Source organism: Agelaius phoeniceus, chromosome 6 (genome assembly GCF_051311805.1).
Source record: "Agelaius phoeniceus isolate bAgePho1 chromosome 6, bAgePho1.hap1, whole genome shotgun sequence".
Classification (NCBI taxonomy): Eukaryota; Metazoa; Chordata; class Aves; order Passeriformes; family Icteridae; genus Agelaius; species Agelaius phoeniceus.
The window spans coordinates 52,054,327-52,072,203 of NC_135270.1; the positions used below are offsets into that span (position 1 = coordinate 52,054,327).

The 17,877-nt window shown below is 37.7% G+C and overlaps 1 protein-coding gene across 7 annotated transcripts in view; it reads left to right on the top strand.

The window, feature by feature from the left end:
- The window catches only part of EML1 (EMAP like 1), a 122,281-nt gene extending 104,404 nt beyond the window's left edge, over positions 1-17,877 (top strand). For all 7 annotated transcript variants that reach the window (XM_077180684.1, XM_077180682.1, XM_077180683.1 and 4 more), the window contains 12 exons: positions 477-611; positions 2,067-2,166; positions 4,242-4,396; positions 5,652-5,777; positions 6,039-6,170; positions 7,480-7,547; positions 9,073-9,161; positions 9,686-9,783; positions 9,909-9,996; positions 10,182-10,277; positions 15,903-16,033; positions 16,316-17,877. In XM_077180684.1, coding sequence (XP_077036799.1) covers positions 477-611; positions 2,067-2,166; positions 4,242-4,396; positions 5,652-5,777; positions 6,039-6,170; positions 7,480-7,547; positions 9,073-9,161; positions 9,686-9,783; positions 9,909-9,996; positions 10,182-10,277; positions 15,903-16,033; positions 16,316-16,441 — 1,344 coding nt within the window. In that variant the 3' untranslated portion in view covers positions 16,442-17,877. The remainder of the gene's footprint in view (positions 1-476; positions 612-2,066; positions 2,167-4,241; positions 4,397-5,651; positions 5,778-6,038; positions 6,171-7,479; positions 7,548-9,072; positions 9,162-9,685; positions 9,784-9,908; positions 9,997-10,181; positions 10,278-15,902; positions 16,034-16,315) is intronic.

The window sequence follows — 17,877 nt, forward strand, 5'->3', positions numbered from 1 at the left end:
TCTGGTAATAAAATATCTTTCTGTATTTAACTTTTTGTGCACTATTTAACTTTTTTTAACACTTTCACTGTATAAAAGGCAAGGAACATGAAGAAAGGGAATATTTTCTCTCCGTTAAGATTATCCCAATAGTTTAGGTTTTTATAAAATTTTGTTGTTTGTTGTCATTCTAGAATTGATTAGAAAATTTTAGGCAGCAATGATAGGAGCACGTGCAGGTAGAAGATCCAAAACTAATCTTTTGTGTAGAAGTGCTCATTATCTGACATGATTTTTAGGGATACATTTTGATACTAACTTATAAAGACATAACATTTTTTGGCTACAAAGTATTCCAGTTTATGTAAATAAATGAATAGCTCAGAATTATTCTTATATCAGAAGTATCAGTTTACCTAACTAGAGAACCATGTAATATTGTTTTCCTTCCTTTGCATTTTAGATTTTGATACAATGTTTTTCTTTTTCCTTCCAAGTGCTCTAATGAGGCTGTATTTGCTGCAGATTTTCACCCTACTGATACAAATATAATAGTTACCTGTGGAAAATCACACCTTTATTTTTGGACACTAGAAGGAAATTCCCTTATTAAAAAGCAAGGATTATTTGAGGTAAAATAAAATGTTTCTCTCATTTTATGTTTATAGTAATGATGCAGTCATACAGAAATAAGGTTTAATAAGGTTTGAGTAAATCAAAAGAAGTGATTATTATTAAACTCAAAATGTTGCAGAAGCTCAGGTGGCATCCATGGTATGGCACAGAGAACTTTTCCATGGGTAAAACTTCCACACTGAAATTTTGAAATGCAATTGCCCATTTTTCCTTGTATTCTTTTTCCTATATTCTTTTTGCTACATACCCCCACTCTCCCACTCACAACCTGTGGAAAATAAAATTACCTTAAAACTCTCTATGATTAAAAAAAAAGAGAGAGAATGTGTGATGGAGGAGATTTTTATTTTATGAGAGGAAAGACCCCATAAAAATACATTTGTATGAATTTTCTTCCCTTTTCCTCTGTTCTGCTCAGACACATGCACATATGTCATTCAAATACAAATTGAGCTGGCCACTATTTGGTAAATATAATTTTCATTTCAAGGTTTGATTTGGTTTTGTTGTAGAATATAGACTAAGCTGTACAGCACTTGCATGCACAACTGAGGGATGTGTTTGCAATGACTGCAGATAACTCCAGTGAGTGCTAGTTTACTGCTTGTGGAGGCTCCTTGTGGCTCCCAAGGATAGTCAGAACAAATATTTACAATGTCAGTTCATATACTTTGTGTGAAATCAGGAGGAGATGCTGAGAGAATGCATGTAAATTTTGTCACATTTTATTTTTCATGCATTTTAAATGGATTTTTTTCCCTCTTCTGTTTCTGTTGGTCTTGATGATGGTTAGAGCTGGAAAAGGCTTGTGGTCCTTGCATAGAACAGCTCTTAGGTTGGGGGAGAAAGGGATCATACACACAGGTTGCCAACAAGGAATATATAATGTCCTTAGAAGTTACCAGTGATGTTTTTGTTCCCTTACACATTTAATTTTTTTGTTGCTGTCAATGTCTTAAATGCAGAGTTTCATTACTGAAACTTGGGCTTCTTTCAAGAGATGATTCTTTCATTCTTACACTATGGCCAAACTCTCTAGTAATATTTTATTTTTTCTCCTAAAAACTTTGGAGTTAAGAATTATAATAATAAAGCTTGTTTGAAACTATGGCCACTTCTAAATACTCCAAGTCTTTGGCATTCTGCAGTAGTTGGGAATTGGATTTATCTCAGAGCAGTCCTGGTCATGTGTTACATGTTGTCGGGCCTTCTCACTCACTCTGTCCCCAGCTTGCAATTAAAGGGTGCAGGATTGGGCCACAAACCTCAGGGGATGCATCTTCTGCCCTTGCACAGATTATTCTGTTTAGACTGTAGGAATGTGTTCAACTCTTGTAGATGTTTAAGTGATAATAGAGCTGTATAAGACTAAACTAAATTAACCAAATGCATAAAGTTAAAATCCATGGGTTGTGTGTTGCTGTGAATGTATATTTTTCATAACCATGCAGAAACAAGAGAAGCCAAAGTTTGTCCTGTGTGTGACCTTTTCTGAAAATGGTGATACTATTACAGGAGACTCAAGTGGAAACATTTTGGTTTGGGGGAAAGGTAAGATAAAATTTCACTATTCACTTCCATCTAAATATTAGACTGTGCGTGTAGACTTGAATGTAGAGCTTCATTTCAAGAAGAATAAATTTTATCTTGAGCTCTTTCCTACAACCAATCCAGCAGATTGTGCCTGGATTCTTTTCTACAAGAAGCTGAAGAATATCTGTACCTAACTGCTAGAGCACAAAATTCTCTCAAATGTGTTTCCCATGGTCAAATACTGAATCACAGAGCTGTGCCAGCATGCGGGGCTCCTGCTGATGTAAGAGATGCCAAGAAAAATTCTTTCTTTAATCACTGTACAGAAAGAAACATTGCTAATGTAATTGGTGATCTCCAGTCTCCTATCCTGTCCCTCTCTACTGTTTGAAGAAATTATGCCTATTGACACATGCTTTTAAAAAGACAACAAATAGCAGTATTTGTTTTCCTAGGAAGTCAAGCTAAAATGTATTCAGATCTAATTGTATTCCTCAGCTTTATTCCAGAAGAACAGATGGATAGGAAGAACTTCTTAACAGGCATTTTCTAGTAAGAAGAGACCTTTTTTGAGGCAGCAGAAGGCAATGCCTGCCAGAGGGCAAACAGCAGCAATATCCTAAATGTGTACTTAGTGCCTGAGATGCCATGCATAGGGATAAGGAGGATCCCTTAAAGGAGGCCTTGTTAGCAAAGGAAGAAGGGATATGGATGACAGCTTTTTCCTATTTACTCAGTGCTTTCTCCCAAGATACTACTCAAAGGGATAAGATCCTGAAAACAATACAGTGGATCAGTTATACAGTTGAGCCTTACTGAGTTGTTTTGTTTTTTCTTTTTCAACCAAGGACTGTCAGCTAATTATCTCTTTGGCCAGTACACTGCTGGGGACAGGGGTGGATATGGTGTTTCTAACTTGGCTTCTCATTTATTTCCCTTTCCTTTTTCCTATGGTAATTTATAGCTAGGCACTTCAACACTTTTCCTTCTAAACTGATTCTAGAAATTGCACTGTCCCATGTCCTTGTTCTTTATTCTTATTTTGGACTGCCAGCAGACAAGGGAGGCAGGGACAGTGCACTGCTCAGGGGCCAGTTTGCCATCATGCTGGTAGACCAATTTTTGCCTTGACTGCAAGCAGCCTCCTCTGCCCTTTCTCCCAGAAATAAAAGGGAATTCTCTGTGTGCTCATGATCTCAACTTCTGCCAGCTCTTTAGGGTTGGACAAAAATGTTTTTCTTCTTTTTCTGTCTCAGTACAGTGTACTTGCTCTGCCTTCACTACTTTTGATTCAGAGCTCTATGTGCAAGAGAGGGCTGCTTCCACCAGGTCAGAGTACCCTTAGCAAAAACTTCTCTTAATAGAAGTCAGTTGTGCCTGACACATTATATCCATAATGAAGGAAAGGCAATTGGTTTTTCCTAACTTCCATCAGCCCCTCACTTGTGCTAAACATCAAGTTAGCCAAGCTTTGATGCAAGGTGCACATTTCAGTAATAGAATCACCAGTAATCATTTATTTGTACTTCATAATAGTAATAATTCACCAAATTAATCTAATGTAGTTGGTTTTGACAGTGTTGAGTCTAAGCTACTTGAACAAGCCAAGTTCATCAGTAAATAAGTACAGAGAGTGGAGAGTGATCAGCACATTCTGCCAAATATACAAGGACCTCTAGCTTACTCAGATTTTGGTACAAGTTCAGGATCTGGAGGCTGTAGAATATCTTATATCTGGAGGATAAAAGTTACTGGCTTATGGGTTTTTACTGATAAGGTGTGTAGTGCTACTGCAGGTCAGATGTGATGTCAAATTATTTTGTTTAAATGCCCTTGAAAGGTTTAAATGAACCTATTTTGTTTTGTTCTTGACCTAGACTGAGTATGTATATTTTCATTTTTGAGCTGGGGAGAATATATCATAAAATGTACTAATTCATCCTCTTCTTGTGTTTTGGTCCAGCACCCATGCCCACTGTTATTGTTTAAATGCAATCCTTGAGAAACAGTAGAGGAATGGAGAAAAAAAATGGGGGGAAAGGAGCTATTCAGCTGAGTATTTCAGTAATAATGCCTTTTTCCCTTCTATTCAGGTACCAACAGAATAAGCCATGCAGTTCAAGGAGCACACGAGGGTGGAATCTTTGCCCTGTGTATGCTGCGAGATGGCACTTTGGTATCAGGGGGAGGAAAGGACCGAAAGCTGATATCTTGGAATGGAAACTACCAAAAAATTCACAAAACTGAGGTGATATTGCCTATCTTGAAATTATTCTGCTACTTAAAAGTCTACTGTCCTCTGAGCATATTTTAAATTTTTTTTTCTTATGGATCTGTGTTCTATGGGAGAGCAAATCAGTGGTAAAATACAGTATTTTCATATGCTGAGTTGGAAGGGACCCATCAGGATCATGGAGTCCAACTCCTGGCCCTGCACAGGACACCTCAAGTTTTCAGTCCTCAGGTCATTCCTGTGACTGCCTATTCATTAACATAATATTTCCTTTCTAAGGTCTGTGGTAGTTGGAAAACAAATCTTGTGTATCTTCCATATAATTTCTTCCTTTCTTTGCATTTAATAATGTGAGGTAATGTTTAACTTCAGAGTATTACAGTATTGAAGTGGTTTTATACATTCCTCTTTCCCAGAATGATGTCAGGATTGTTTTAGGGTTTAATACTTAAAGTTTTCCTTTATTTCTTGGTTGATGTTGTTGTTTTTAAAATGTAATTTAAACAAAATTTGAAAACTACTCCAGCTGCTATGTAGGAACTTAAAATACTAAAGCAGAATTTGTTTGGACAGAACTACTTTGTTTACATACTGTATGTAAGAGAAGAATCAGCAGAAAAGTCTGAGGAAGGGCTTCAACTCTACTATATAATATTAAATAATAATGAAATAATAATACTATATAATTAACTTTTTAATATTAATAATATTTAATGTTGCAAATATATATACAATTGATATGTCTCTTTTTGTAATTCAGTTTTTAACAAAGTACAAGGGACATGCTTGTTGTGCTGTTTCTAACTGTGGTGTCCTTCTTTTTTCTCTTATTTGTTCATATTCTGGAATTCTTTGTTATTTTACATCTTCCCTTGAACTTTATTTTAGAGATTTGCACTGGCTCTTTCAGAACCTAGGCTGCAATTAAAGAAACATTCATTGCCAGAAAATGTTCAGAGTAGAAATGCTTATTCTGATATCACAGCTGCAATTAAATACTATTGAATTAACACAGCATGAAGGAGCCTTTTGTGTTTCTTGAAATACTTGATTTAGCTGAGTATTCTGTAGATAAGAATGTCTTGTCTTGCAGTGTTATAGAAGTTACTGAGCTGCAAGTTGTTATAAAATTTTGCAAGACAGGCACATGTATTAATTTGTTTCATTTCTTTCCTGTGCAATATTTATTAAAACACATTTACCACTTTAAAAATGGCAATACCTAACAAATTGTCTGACTTTCCTGTCCTTTTGTCTGTTCTGACCACAGATTCCAGAGCAGTTTGGTCCAATAAGAACAGTAGCAGAGGGAAAAGGGGACGTTGTATTAATAGGAACCACCAGAAACTTTGTCCTACAGGGCACCCTGTCAGGAGACTTTTTCCCTATTACCCAGGTAAGCTGGGTTTCCTTACAGGAACACTTCTAAGTGTGTAAGAGCAATAAATATCCTGTTTAAAGTTAATTTTCATAAATATGCTTCTGATTTATTATTACAGTACATTCAGCAGTAAGAATAATTATAAATATGTATCTATGTAGAGCTAACATATTTTTGGAATGTTTTAATATATATTTTGGTCATTTTAATACTGTTTAAACATGTTTAGTTTTCATGGCCTGACCTTCTTGTCTAAAAGCATCTCTGCTTGCATAGGGCCACACCGATGAGCTTTGGGGACTTGCAGTCCATTCCTCTAAGCCTCAGTTCTTCACATGTGGACATGACAAACACATTACACTCTGGGATGCAACCACTCACCATCCTATCTGGAACAAGATTATAGAGGTATGCATTTATTAAATACAGCTCTCCTGTTACAGAAATTCTCTAGTTATTTCTTTTTTTCTTAAGATTATTGTTTAAAATTACCTTAAAATATTAACTTGTGAGAAAAAAATCATTTCATGTTAACCTATTTTTGTCATAGAAATCAATGTAAAAGCTTTTTAATGCAGCTATTCTGAGTACAAGTTAGATTAAATGCACTGTTTGAACCTCTGGCTTATTCAATAAAATATCTTTGCATTTGCTATGAAATTACACTTTGAAAACATTAGGAAATTTTCCTTTCTGTAATGCTGTAGTGTTTTAGAAACTGTGCATAGAAATCCTGGATCTCAACAATTCTCTGAAATTTTCTTTAGAGTTAGTAATTCTTTTAAATTTGTCACTTGCTTATAATTAATGAGAATATCCTTTCCACCTAGCCTCTAGGGCTAGTAATGACCAATTACTAAAAATGTCAGCAGCTTTACTGAAAGAGCTACAATGTGATACTGTTTTAAAAGGCAGAAATTTAAGGACACAAGCATTTCCATGAGATGGATCACCGGGCTGGGTTTTTTGCTTGCATTTTAAAATTATGTTTTAATGGTATAAGGAAAAAAAAAGCTATATTGGTATTTTCTGCTATAACCTGAAAAGTTCTGGATCTTATTCTTTGTAACTGGACAGGTATTAGAAAGAAAATGCTTACCTTTTTTTAGGCATATGTTTAAATTGCAAGAAAAACACTAGAGTTTTACAAGGTAAAATGTTTTAAAATTGCACATCCAAATAAGAAACCCAGTTTATGCCCTTAATCTCCCACTGAGCTGCAGCTTAGCAGGTGCTGGAAAAAAGGTGTTGGTGTGTAGGAGTTAGGCTTTACCCCTCCTGCAAAGTGCACATACCTTTGTTGAGTAAGGGACTTGCTTGTCCTTCACACTGCAGGTAAACTGCAGCTTTGAGGCTTAATTCTAAGGTCAGCTCTAGTTTAAGAAGTTATTTTTATCTCTTATTTCTTTGGGATTTGTTGAGAAGCTGCCATTGCCAATGTTCTTGTCATGGAATCACTTGCCAAATTATTTTTAGAGAGTAAGGAAAAGAAAAGAGTGGCCTTGTATAGAGGGAAGATAAGTTAATTAGATAATATATCAATTAGTTAAAAATGCTTTTTTACGTCTCAAGTTTATTTTGAAAGAGAAAATATGACCCCTAAAAATCAACAAGATAGCTTTACTGTGTTCCAGAGGCAAATAATTGAATTGTATTTTTGTTATAACTTGATAGCATGGACTGGTAAAAAATCATGCTTCTTTCTGAAACATTTCAGGATCCAGCACAGTCTTCAGGTTTTCATCCTTCAGCATCTGTAGTTGCAGTAGGGACACTAACTGGAAGGTAAGAGGTGCAGAGCTACACCTTGGGCACCAAAAAAATCTGATTTTTCCAGCTCACATCCAAGCTCATGTAGATGTATGCAATCACACGTCTTCATTCACTATCGATTTCTGTTGAATTCCACTGTGAAATTTATTTGTATTGCCTTAGTGCCTAGAAACCCTAGGCTTGGGCCAGCACCCTGTGTTTGCTGAGTGTTGCAGGAGCAAAGAGATGGTTTCTGCCCTGGGAGAGAGACAGTGTAGATCAGTGGGAGGAGACATTTAGAGAGGGCAGAAAATCTAGATGAGCTGTGAGACCTGGCATGGGAAGTACTTTCACCATACCAGTGACCTAAATGTTGAATCTTTGTGTCCACTGGGAAAAAGGAGAGGCTAAAGGGGGAGTTTGATGTAGTGGAGGGAGATTTCCTCCAAGGCCTTTAGGGCTGCATGGAGGAAATCCCATAGAAAAATTCTGTGTGTTGGAAAATGCAGTGAGTGGTTCATGATCTCTAATGCAGTGACAACCAGAGAGGTTTTAAAAAAATTGCCAAATGTTCCACTGTGCTAGACATAGTGTAAAAATGCACATTAAGAGACTTGTTCTGCTTGCAGAGTGTGAGGGATAAACAAGGCAGAGGAAACTGAGGTGCAGGAGAGTATTTTAGGCAGCAGGTTGAGCCCTTGGTGACATCAGTGGCAGCTGCTGGGTTTATCTGTGGCTGTCTCTCACAGGAGGGACTGCCTTTGCCTAACTTCTCCCTCTCCTTTAGTGTCACTTGAGGGCAGGCTTGGCTGTTAGTACTGAAAACAGTTCCAGTTCACTGAGAACATACAGGAAGCTTGAAGGTTATGAGGCAAGCTTATTTCAGATTTTATATCAACCCTAAATAAAGGACTTACTTTTGTTACTGAATGTACTTTACTAAATAAAGTAAAACAGAAGGAGAAACTTTGAGAGGAATATTCTCTTTATCTTTAGTAATCTGATGCAAGTATTGAAATGCAAATTTTATCTTTGTCCTTTCTACATGTTTTCACAAACCAATTTTTGGTTCATTAAAATTAATCAATTAAACTAAACTACTGAAAAAAATAATGAATTAATTCACTTTAAAATAAATTAATTCATCTCTTTCTTTTATCAGAAGAGAATGGTCCTGATGCCTGTTTGTGTTTTCCCTTGCTCTAGGATTTAATGCAGCCATCAATTTAAACGTCAGCATAGCACAGAGGAAGGTCTTTAAAGGAGGAGATATCACAAGCAATGCTTATTTTATTCTTATGCATGACATACTAAAACACACTGAAATCTGAAGTCTAATATTGGGGTCAATGCCCGTGCATTTTTACAGATAAAAAAGATGTGAAAGAAGTTATCCTTTTGTTAAAGTAAAAATAGACCAAACTGAGTAGCATTTGCTGTTTTTCTCTTCTTGGTATAAAACTTATGCTATTTTGACAGAAGAAAAGTTGGTCAAGATTACAGTAGATTTAAATTCCTTTTGGAATGATTTATTGGCCTATTTCTGTGTTTACAACAGGTGGTTTGTGTTTGACACAGAAACAAAAGACTTGGTCACTGTACACACAGATGGAAACGAACAGCTGTCTGTAATGCGTTACTCACCAGGTTTGAGAGCATTTATTTACTGGGAAAAAAAAGGCATTGAATTTTTTATTAAATTAGGGATTGGCTTGTTTTATAATAAGTCCCTTCTTGCCACACTGAAGTTGAAAATAACTGTGCCATGAAACATTGGCAGAACTTTATGGGTGGTATCTGAAGCTCTGGTTTTGTTTTCCCTCCCTCCCCAACATGTTCAATATGGTTTCACTGGGAAGAAGGGGAAAAAAAAAGACTTAACTCTGCTGGTTATTGCAATCAGGTTAGCCCTAAATTAACTGTAGCTGCTACCAAAATTGTCATGTGTTTTTAACAGTAATATTTGTTAGTATTAAATTGCTGGTTTTTAGTCTTGATAAATACATTAACATGCAACTGGAAAATTAAAAATAAAATTTCATTTATTCATTTTTCAGTATCAAGGCCTTTAAGAACAGTTCCTCTTGTCTGTGACTTTTCAAACAAACTTTTCAAAATTAGCCTAAGTTCTTTCTTACAGAATAATTGCAGTTTCACTTTTCTGTTTATAGATGGAAACTTCTTGGCAATAGGTTCCCATGACAACTGTATTTATATATATGGTGTAAGTGAAAATGGAAGAAAGTACACTAGAATTGGCAAATGTTCAGTAAGTAACCTTTTTTTTGCTGGTTCAGTATCAACACCCAAAGTGTATTTTGTAGCACTGTATTAATACTGTCAAATTGTGGCACACTGTTTGTGCAGTTGATACAATGCATTTTCTCTTTGTAGGGTCATTCCAGCTTCATTACTCATCTGGATTGGTCTGTTAATTCACAATATCTCGTGTCTAATTCAGGAGACTATGAAATCTTATACTGTGAGTAAGAATTAGATTTAGTCCTTTTGTGCAAAGTTCATGCAGTCTAACACAGATTTAAAATTTAAATGAGACCATATAACTGCCAAGATCAACCATATGTTTTAATTCATCTGGTGTAATCAGAAATCTATACAAGTTGAGAATTAAATATGTTGTTATGTGGGTTTTTTTTTCTTTTCTAGGGATCCCCTCTGCTTGTAAACAAGTTGTGAGTGTTGAAACAACTAGGGATATAGAATGGGCCACTTACACCTGTACTTTAGGATTCCATGTTTTTGGTAAGTATATTTCCTCTTATAAGTTCTTACCATTCTTCTTATTAACAAACACTTGCAATGCCAACTTTTGCTTATGAAACATGACTATTCATAATTCAGGGAAAAATACAGAACTTCTGTTATGCCATTTTTATTACAATCTGTCTCCTTATTTCAATCCAGAAAGACTCTGATTTAATATTCTTGCTAGCTTCAAGTACAAATATCATATTACAACATAAGTGGGAGATAAGGAAAAAATCACATACTGCTCTTTCTGTCACAGTGGTGCAGCTTCTCATAATGTTTAATTTAAAGTACCCGTTCTGTGAAATTGTCATGTATTTAGGCAGTTACTGGGTTGATTCCCCTTACCAAAACTGGTTTCATTTGCTCTGCTTATTGTGCAAGCACAAAATGAATGATAGTCTCCTTTATTAAGAACTTATCATGTGTTGTGATAGAGTCTGTAGCAATTAAATTGAGTGAAAGAAATTCAAAAAGAAAAACATAACAAAATCCAGTGGTTTGTTTCCATGGGACTTCTCTTTTGCTAATTTTGAATAATCCACTTTCCCCAATGTAGTCTGAAGCTTTGTACTCATTCTACAATATGTGCAGGACTGGACAGATGGTTACAAAAAATGAGTACAAGAAGCTTCAAATTCTTGAGTCCTCAAGAGGAAATAGGAAGCCATGGTAGAAGTTCAGAGTCTGGTTTGGTATAAGTGGTAAACAAGGAATATTTGCACCCATGTTTCAAGTAGAATAGATTGCAGTGATGTGTTTGAAGGCAGACAGAAAGGGCATGGTTTCAATTTTCAAGGGCCTGAAGATGCTGTGGCAGTAGCAGTAGGCTGGGAAAACACCTTCAAGTTTTCTGTCATTTAGCTGACAAGCAGTGCTTGGATAGCACTTGGATATCACAGCACACAGATTTTGTAAAAGCAGGAAATCCTGCAAGATTGGCTTCATGTTGACATGATGTATGTTTCATTTAAGGGATAGAGGCTCTTATGGAACTATTAAAATATTTCTGGGGTTTGAGTACACCCTACACATAGCTACAAAGTTACAAAGTCCTTGCATTTAGCATCACAGGTTCAGATACTCTGAGATACTAAATATTTTTTGTGAGGGTTCCTTACTTTTTAGTTCAGATTCCTGCAAAATACAGTCCTATTAGAGTCTGGAGCTGCTTTTGATGCATTGAAAGAGGAGAGATGCATGTCACACTTGAGAGGGAATCTCCCTCTTGCAGCAGATCAGCTTCTTGAGCCAGAGCATGGGACAAAATAATCTGCTGAGGGGGGAGGAGACTTGACACTGCTAAAGCTGAAGTGTTACAAAGCCCAATGCTTTAAAAAATATTTCTTTAATAAAAGACTTACTACAGTTTAATGACAAACCCAGTTAGTGCCTACTGCTTTCAGTAGGGAAGGAGTAGTTTGGAAAGTTGAAATAAGTCAGGTATTTTCAAAGTATTTGAGTGTGATGAGCCTTGTTGTATCTGTAAAAACAACTGGTTAGTGTCAGCTTGAGACTATTAGTACTTATTTTCAACACCTCACAGAGAACAGGCAAAGTACTGAACAACTAGAGAATGAAAGCAATATCTGCACAATCATATATATGCCTTCAGAGCCCATATGGAGAGGCTAAAGTGCAAAGTGAGTGGCTAGAATAACAAATTGAAGAAGCACATAGATTATGAGCTGGAAACCAGTCCATTATTATTCTAAGTCAATCAGTACTTTAGGGCCTCAGAGCAGCCAGTTTGAACAGTCTTCACATGCTTGCTGGGATGGCCTCAGAAGCAGCACACAGAAGCAGCAATCACAGCATCCAGGATGTGTGGCTTCTAGTTTATTAATTTTTCAGTAGCTATGGCTGACTGAAGGCAGGGATATTTTCTCTCTCTGGTAGAACATAAAAATCCCAAACTATACATAGCACCCACAGCTCAGCATAACCAATGCAGGGGGAAAAGGGAACTCTGGTCCCTTGAACACTTGTCTTTGAGCATGGGAACACATTAGTCAGCCTGCTAGTGTTTAGAGATGATTTAACTGAAAGTCAATAGCATGTAAAGAAGTGTGCTTGAGGGGGGATGTTTTAGTGATACAAACACATAAATGTGAAGGAGCAAAGACTTTAAAACACTTACTGATCTAGAAGCTCTTTCAAGAGCCGTGTGCTGCTGGATACACAAGTAAGGTATCAGTTCATAGCACATGCCCAGTTTTGAAAAAAATTGTGTTTGAGGTGAAGGGCAGAAACAGAAGAAATCTAAGATACTGTACAAAGCCTGACAACATTGCAAGCAAAACAGAACTCAGACTGGTTGGGTTCAAAACTGACTAGAACATTGTAAATGGATTACTATGTTTGAATATCTTCATTAATAGCATGCATCATAAATCAGCATGTAAAGTTTGTAGGTGGTGTAAAGCTGCAGGATTAGCAAGTTATCTTGAGAAACAGAGGAGTGGTATGAAAAAAGGAAGGAATTCAATAGAGTTCAAAGAGGAGGCTCCCCACTAGAATGGCAGAACCCAGTTGTACAAATGCAGAACAGCTGAGACAAGATCTGCACAGAAAGATCAGATTACTTTTGCATACAAACTGAACATGAGTCAACAGCATTATGCTGTTGTAGGAAGGGCAGATACATTAGTGAGATGTGTAATGAAAAGGTTGCCATGCAAAATGTGAAGCAACCATCCATTTATCAGTATTGGCTTCAGGCACAGATAGAATGGCTGCTTCTGGTTTTTGCACATTGGACCAACAGATAATGTGCTGACTAGCAAGAATAATTAATTATCCATCTAAATATTGTTCTGGGAGAAGAGATGTAATGAATGAATTTTAGAGAAGAGGAGGAAAAAATACCATGGCATCAGTCTTCAAATGAGAGAAATGAAATGGTCTCTTTTACAGGCCTGCAGAGGATGGGAAAAAATAAGGACTACTTTTTCAGCAAGAGGGATTCACTTTGCATGTTCATAAAAACTGAATGAGGCACTGGGGTAAATTTTGAAAGGACCAAGAGATTCAAAGAAAAATCCTGCTCTTATCCTTTCCCCATTTCAAAATTGCAGTCTTGTTTCTTTAACCATTTCCTTCAGGGGTTATTTATCCTTCAGGGGTTATATATTCAGCTTGTCATAGTGACCTCTTGGGAAGACTCCTGCCTCTTTTCAGCTAGCATTTGATATTCATATAGCCTCCTTCTTGTCAAAGCAGATATTGGAAAATTTTCTGTTTCTCTTTTTTCTGCATATTCATAATTCCAGGAATAGCAATTATTATATTTCTTTGCAGCTTCCATTTATTTGGGCCTCTTTTACTATCCCTGATCTAGCAATGTGGTGTTTCCACACATATCAGGGAAATTAAAAGCAGTCTACAAATCAGACCTTGCATTTGATTTACAGCAATTTGTAATTCCTTATGAAGACATGGAATGACCTGGTAGTGAAATGCTGTGCAGTGATACAAAGGCTGTATTTGGGAGGAATCCCAGTGACTGAAGGATAGCTGTTCCCACAGTGCATGGCAAGTGCCCACTGTGGGGTTTTGAAGTATCCCAAAGAAGGAGGAACTGGACTGTGCTTTGGGAGTTCTTAGGGGAGCAGGAACTCTCTCACCCTGAGCTGCAGCAGCAGAGGAGGAGCATGCCCTCGAGTGGGCAGGGCTGCAGGGACACACTGCAGGGGACAGGTGACACACAAGTCACACTGCAGGGGACAGGTGACACAGGGGCACACTGCAGGGGACAGGGGCACAGGGACACACTGCAGGGGACAGGTGACACAGGGGCACACTGCAGGGGACAGGTGACACAGGGACACACTGCAGGGGACAGGTGACACAGGACACACTGCAGGGGACAGGTGATATAGGGACACACTGCAGAGGGCAGGTGACACAGGGACACACTGCAGAAGGCAGGTGACACAGGGAGACACTGCAGGGGACAGGTGACACAGGGGCACACTGCAGGGGACAGGTGGCACAGGACACACTGCAGAGGGCAGGTGATATAGGGACACACTGCAGAGGGCAGGTGACACAGGGACACACTGCAGAAGGCAGGTGACACAGGACACACTGCAGAGTACAGGTGACACAGGGGCACACTGCAGAGGGCAGGTGACACAGGGACACACTGCAGGGGACAGGTGACACAGGACACACTGCACAGGACAGGTGACACAGGACACACTGCAGGGGACAGGTGACACAGGGACACACTGAGGAGGGCAGGTGGCACAGGGGCACACTGCACAGGGCAGGTGACACAGGACACACTGCAGAGGGCAGGTGACACAGGGACACACTGCAGGGGACAGGTGACACAGGGGCACACTGCAGGGGACAGGTGACACACAAGTCACACTGCAGAGGGCAGGTGGCACAGGACACACTGCAGGGGACAGGTGACACACAAGTCACACTGCAGAGGGCAGGTGACACAGGGACACACTGCAGAGGACAGGTGATATAGGGACACACTGCAGAGGGCAGGTGGCACAGGGACACACTGCAGGGGACAGGTGACACAGGGGCACACTGCAGAGGACAGGTGATATAGGGACACACTGCAGAGGGCAGGTGGCACAGGGACACACTGCAGAGGGCAGGTGATATAGGGACACACTGCAGAGGGCAGGTGACACAGGACACACTGCAGGGGACAGGTGACACAGGGACAGGCACTGAAAGTCACAGAGCCAAGACAGGGCAGGGGTTTTGCCAAGTCATGATGGCAGAACAGGCTGTATAACTGAAGATGACAGTGGTCTCTGAAAGCTTGCTGCCCTTTATGTTGAGTAGGGATTAGATAAAATCTAAATTAGAAAATCATAACTAGAAAAAGCCTGCAGTACTGCATACAAAATCCTGACATTTCAATAACTGGGTGGATTTTAGTAAAATTGCAATTTATTCCAGGCAAGTATTCAAAGGCTTTGAAGATGTGGTACAGATTTGGTCTCTGCACTGTTGACCTTACAGTTTGATTTTAGGACACTACTTCATGCATGAACAGCAAAGAGTACAGTCTGTGGGGAAGGAAGAGAAGTACTTACAGTAGAACAAAAGCATTCAAAAACCTTATAGTAGGTTCAGTTCCTTTTCAAGAGATCTATTAATTAATAAATAATAATTTAAACTACAGAATGTCTTTTTTCATAGACTTTAGACTTTAGTAATATGAAGAGATTACTTTTGGATCATATTCTAGTTTAAAAAACATACCCATGTAATATGAAAAAAGTGTGTTAACTCATACATAAGGAGAAGGGAAAATAAAAGCAGTAACTGTTACTTTTCCACATAACTATATGAAAATTCTTTCAGGCTCAGACACGTGACTGTAACTCAGTAGAATGCATCTTCTCAGAATACAAAGCACTTTGCTGACTAGAGGGAATAAAGTGGTTTTTTATATGTTTGATTACCTCTTAGGATTTGGACTTTAGGTGGTGTGGAAGTACACATTCTGACTCAGATGCAGTTATTTTTATATGTTTTTCTTTTCCTTAAACAAGTAATCCTTTATTAATATTTTAACAGAAACTTAGGCTGTCACTTTTATTCCCTCTATAGAAGCCTTTAATTAGTCCCTCTGTGTTTCAGGTGTGTGGCCTGAAGGTTCAGATGGCACAGATATCAACGCTGTCTGTCGGTCCCACGGGAGAAAACTGCTGTCAACAGGAGATGACTTTGGCAAAGTACATCTCTTCTCCTATCCATGCTCACAGTTTAGGGTAAGGTATTTCCCAAAAATTTACTCTTGTAGTTTGCACAAATGCATTAAATGTTGTTTTCCTTTGAACAAAAAAAACCATCCCCAAAACACATTAGAACAGGAAGAATGGGAGTATTTATATATCTAAGGGACTTATTTAAAGTTGACTGAGACAACAATTAAATTTAAAAGTTAATTTAATATTAAAATACTTCAAGAGAATGACGTGATGCCTTGGTTTGATTGTTGCATGAATGTTCTAATGAGATGCTTTTATTCTCACTAATATGGTGTTTTCTAGGCTCCAAGCCATGTGTACGGTGGACACAGTAGTCATGTAACTAATGTAGATTTTCTCTGTGAAGACACCCACCTCATCTCCACAGGAGGAAAGGACACAAGTATTATGCAGTGGCGAGTCATTTAAAGGAAACAGCAGCATGAACATACACAGTTGAGTCGACCATGCACAGAACTTATGTATAAACTGTATATTTAAAACTTAACAGTATGTTTGCAGTTTAGCCTGGTCACTGTGATTTTTGTTTAAAAAATTCTTACAAACCTCAGGAAAATTAAGCCCTGTGCTGGTTACCTTACTCAGTCTAGTATTTTTTTTTCATTGTGTCACACCTTAAGGTTGATCGTTCTCTGTTGTACAATATACAATGCAGTACAAGTTTAATATAAGAAATGTGGCTTGACAGTTTGCAATACAGTGGTATCAGCAGAATGTGACTATCTTAAATGTTTTCTATAAACACTGCTAAACTGGTCACAAAAATGCCTTTCAAAGACTGTATATATGTGCTTATTCGTTTCACTATCTACACTTTGTACTATATATCTACTTATATAGAAAAATCTATGACAATGTCAAGGTACTGAACTGTTTCTGCTGGAGGCTGATGAATAGATACATAAAGTATAAACTGCAATTTAAGATGCAAAAATTAGTGTTCTAGACCTGAAAATGTGAATGCTGGTAAATTTGCATTCTCTTGGTAACAGCACACTGTGGGTGTCACCAATGAGGAGTTGTGTTCCTTTTCCAATGAATCAGCAGGCTTTGTCCCAGTTTGACCTGAATTTTTCAGCAGGGCTTACAGATGTCTGTGTGGTTCAGGTAGTCCATATGAGTTTAAATTAAAAATCTTTTTACTTGTATATGAAAAATTTCTTTTTGAAAACAAACCAATAAAGCTTGGCCACATCCCCATTATTGGCTCATATATTTAACTAATATGTATATTAATCAGCATGATGCTATATTGTACATGTATAAGATTTTAGCAGTTCATAACAAATGGTAAGGCCATCTAGCTTTACTTTTTTATGCTTATGGATACTGTATATTTGTATTTTAAGACCAAGTAGACCAAGTCTAAAGATATCTTTTTAAGTGTACCATAAACCTGCAGAGGGTAAAGGAAGACTTGGAAGCCTACATGAAATATTAATGTGTAACTTCTGGCCCCTGTGTTTTGTGCATGGATGGGTATTTATAGTATGAAATAAGATTGTGTTTTGCAATGAAGTAACAGTGGAGGTGGTATAAAATGGTTAAGAAGGCCTTATCAATGTTGATTGTGACACAGATTGAAATGTATTGTTTACTATGAGGAATGTATCTGAAGAATTTTAAAAGAAGAGTTCTAAGTGGACTCAAAAAAAGTAATATTAAAATTTTGCTTGTAACGGACAGTAAATGTTAATTCTCTGAACTCTAAAGCACTGGTTGTTTAGAGTGATTTAAATGAAATTGAACCAATAAATTTTGAAACTTTTTTATTACATCTCCAACCTCCTACACTGAAAGTGCAGGACACCAATAAACATGTATTAAAGTGACTTCTCAATGCA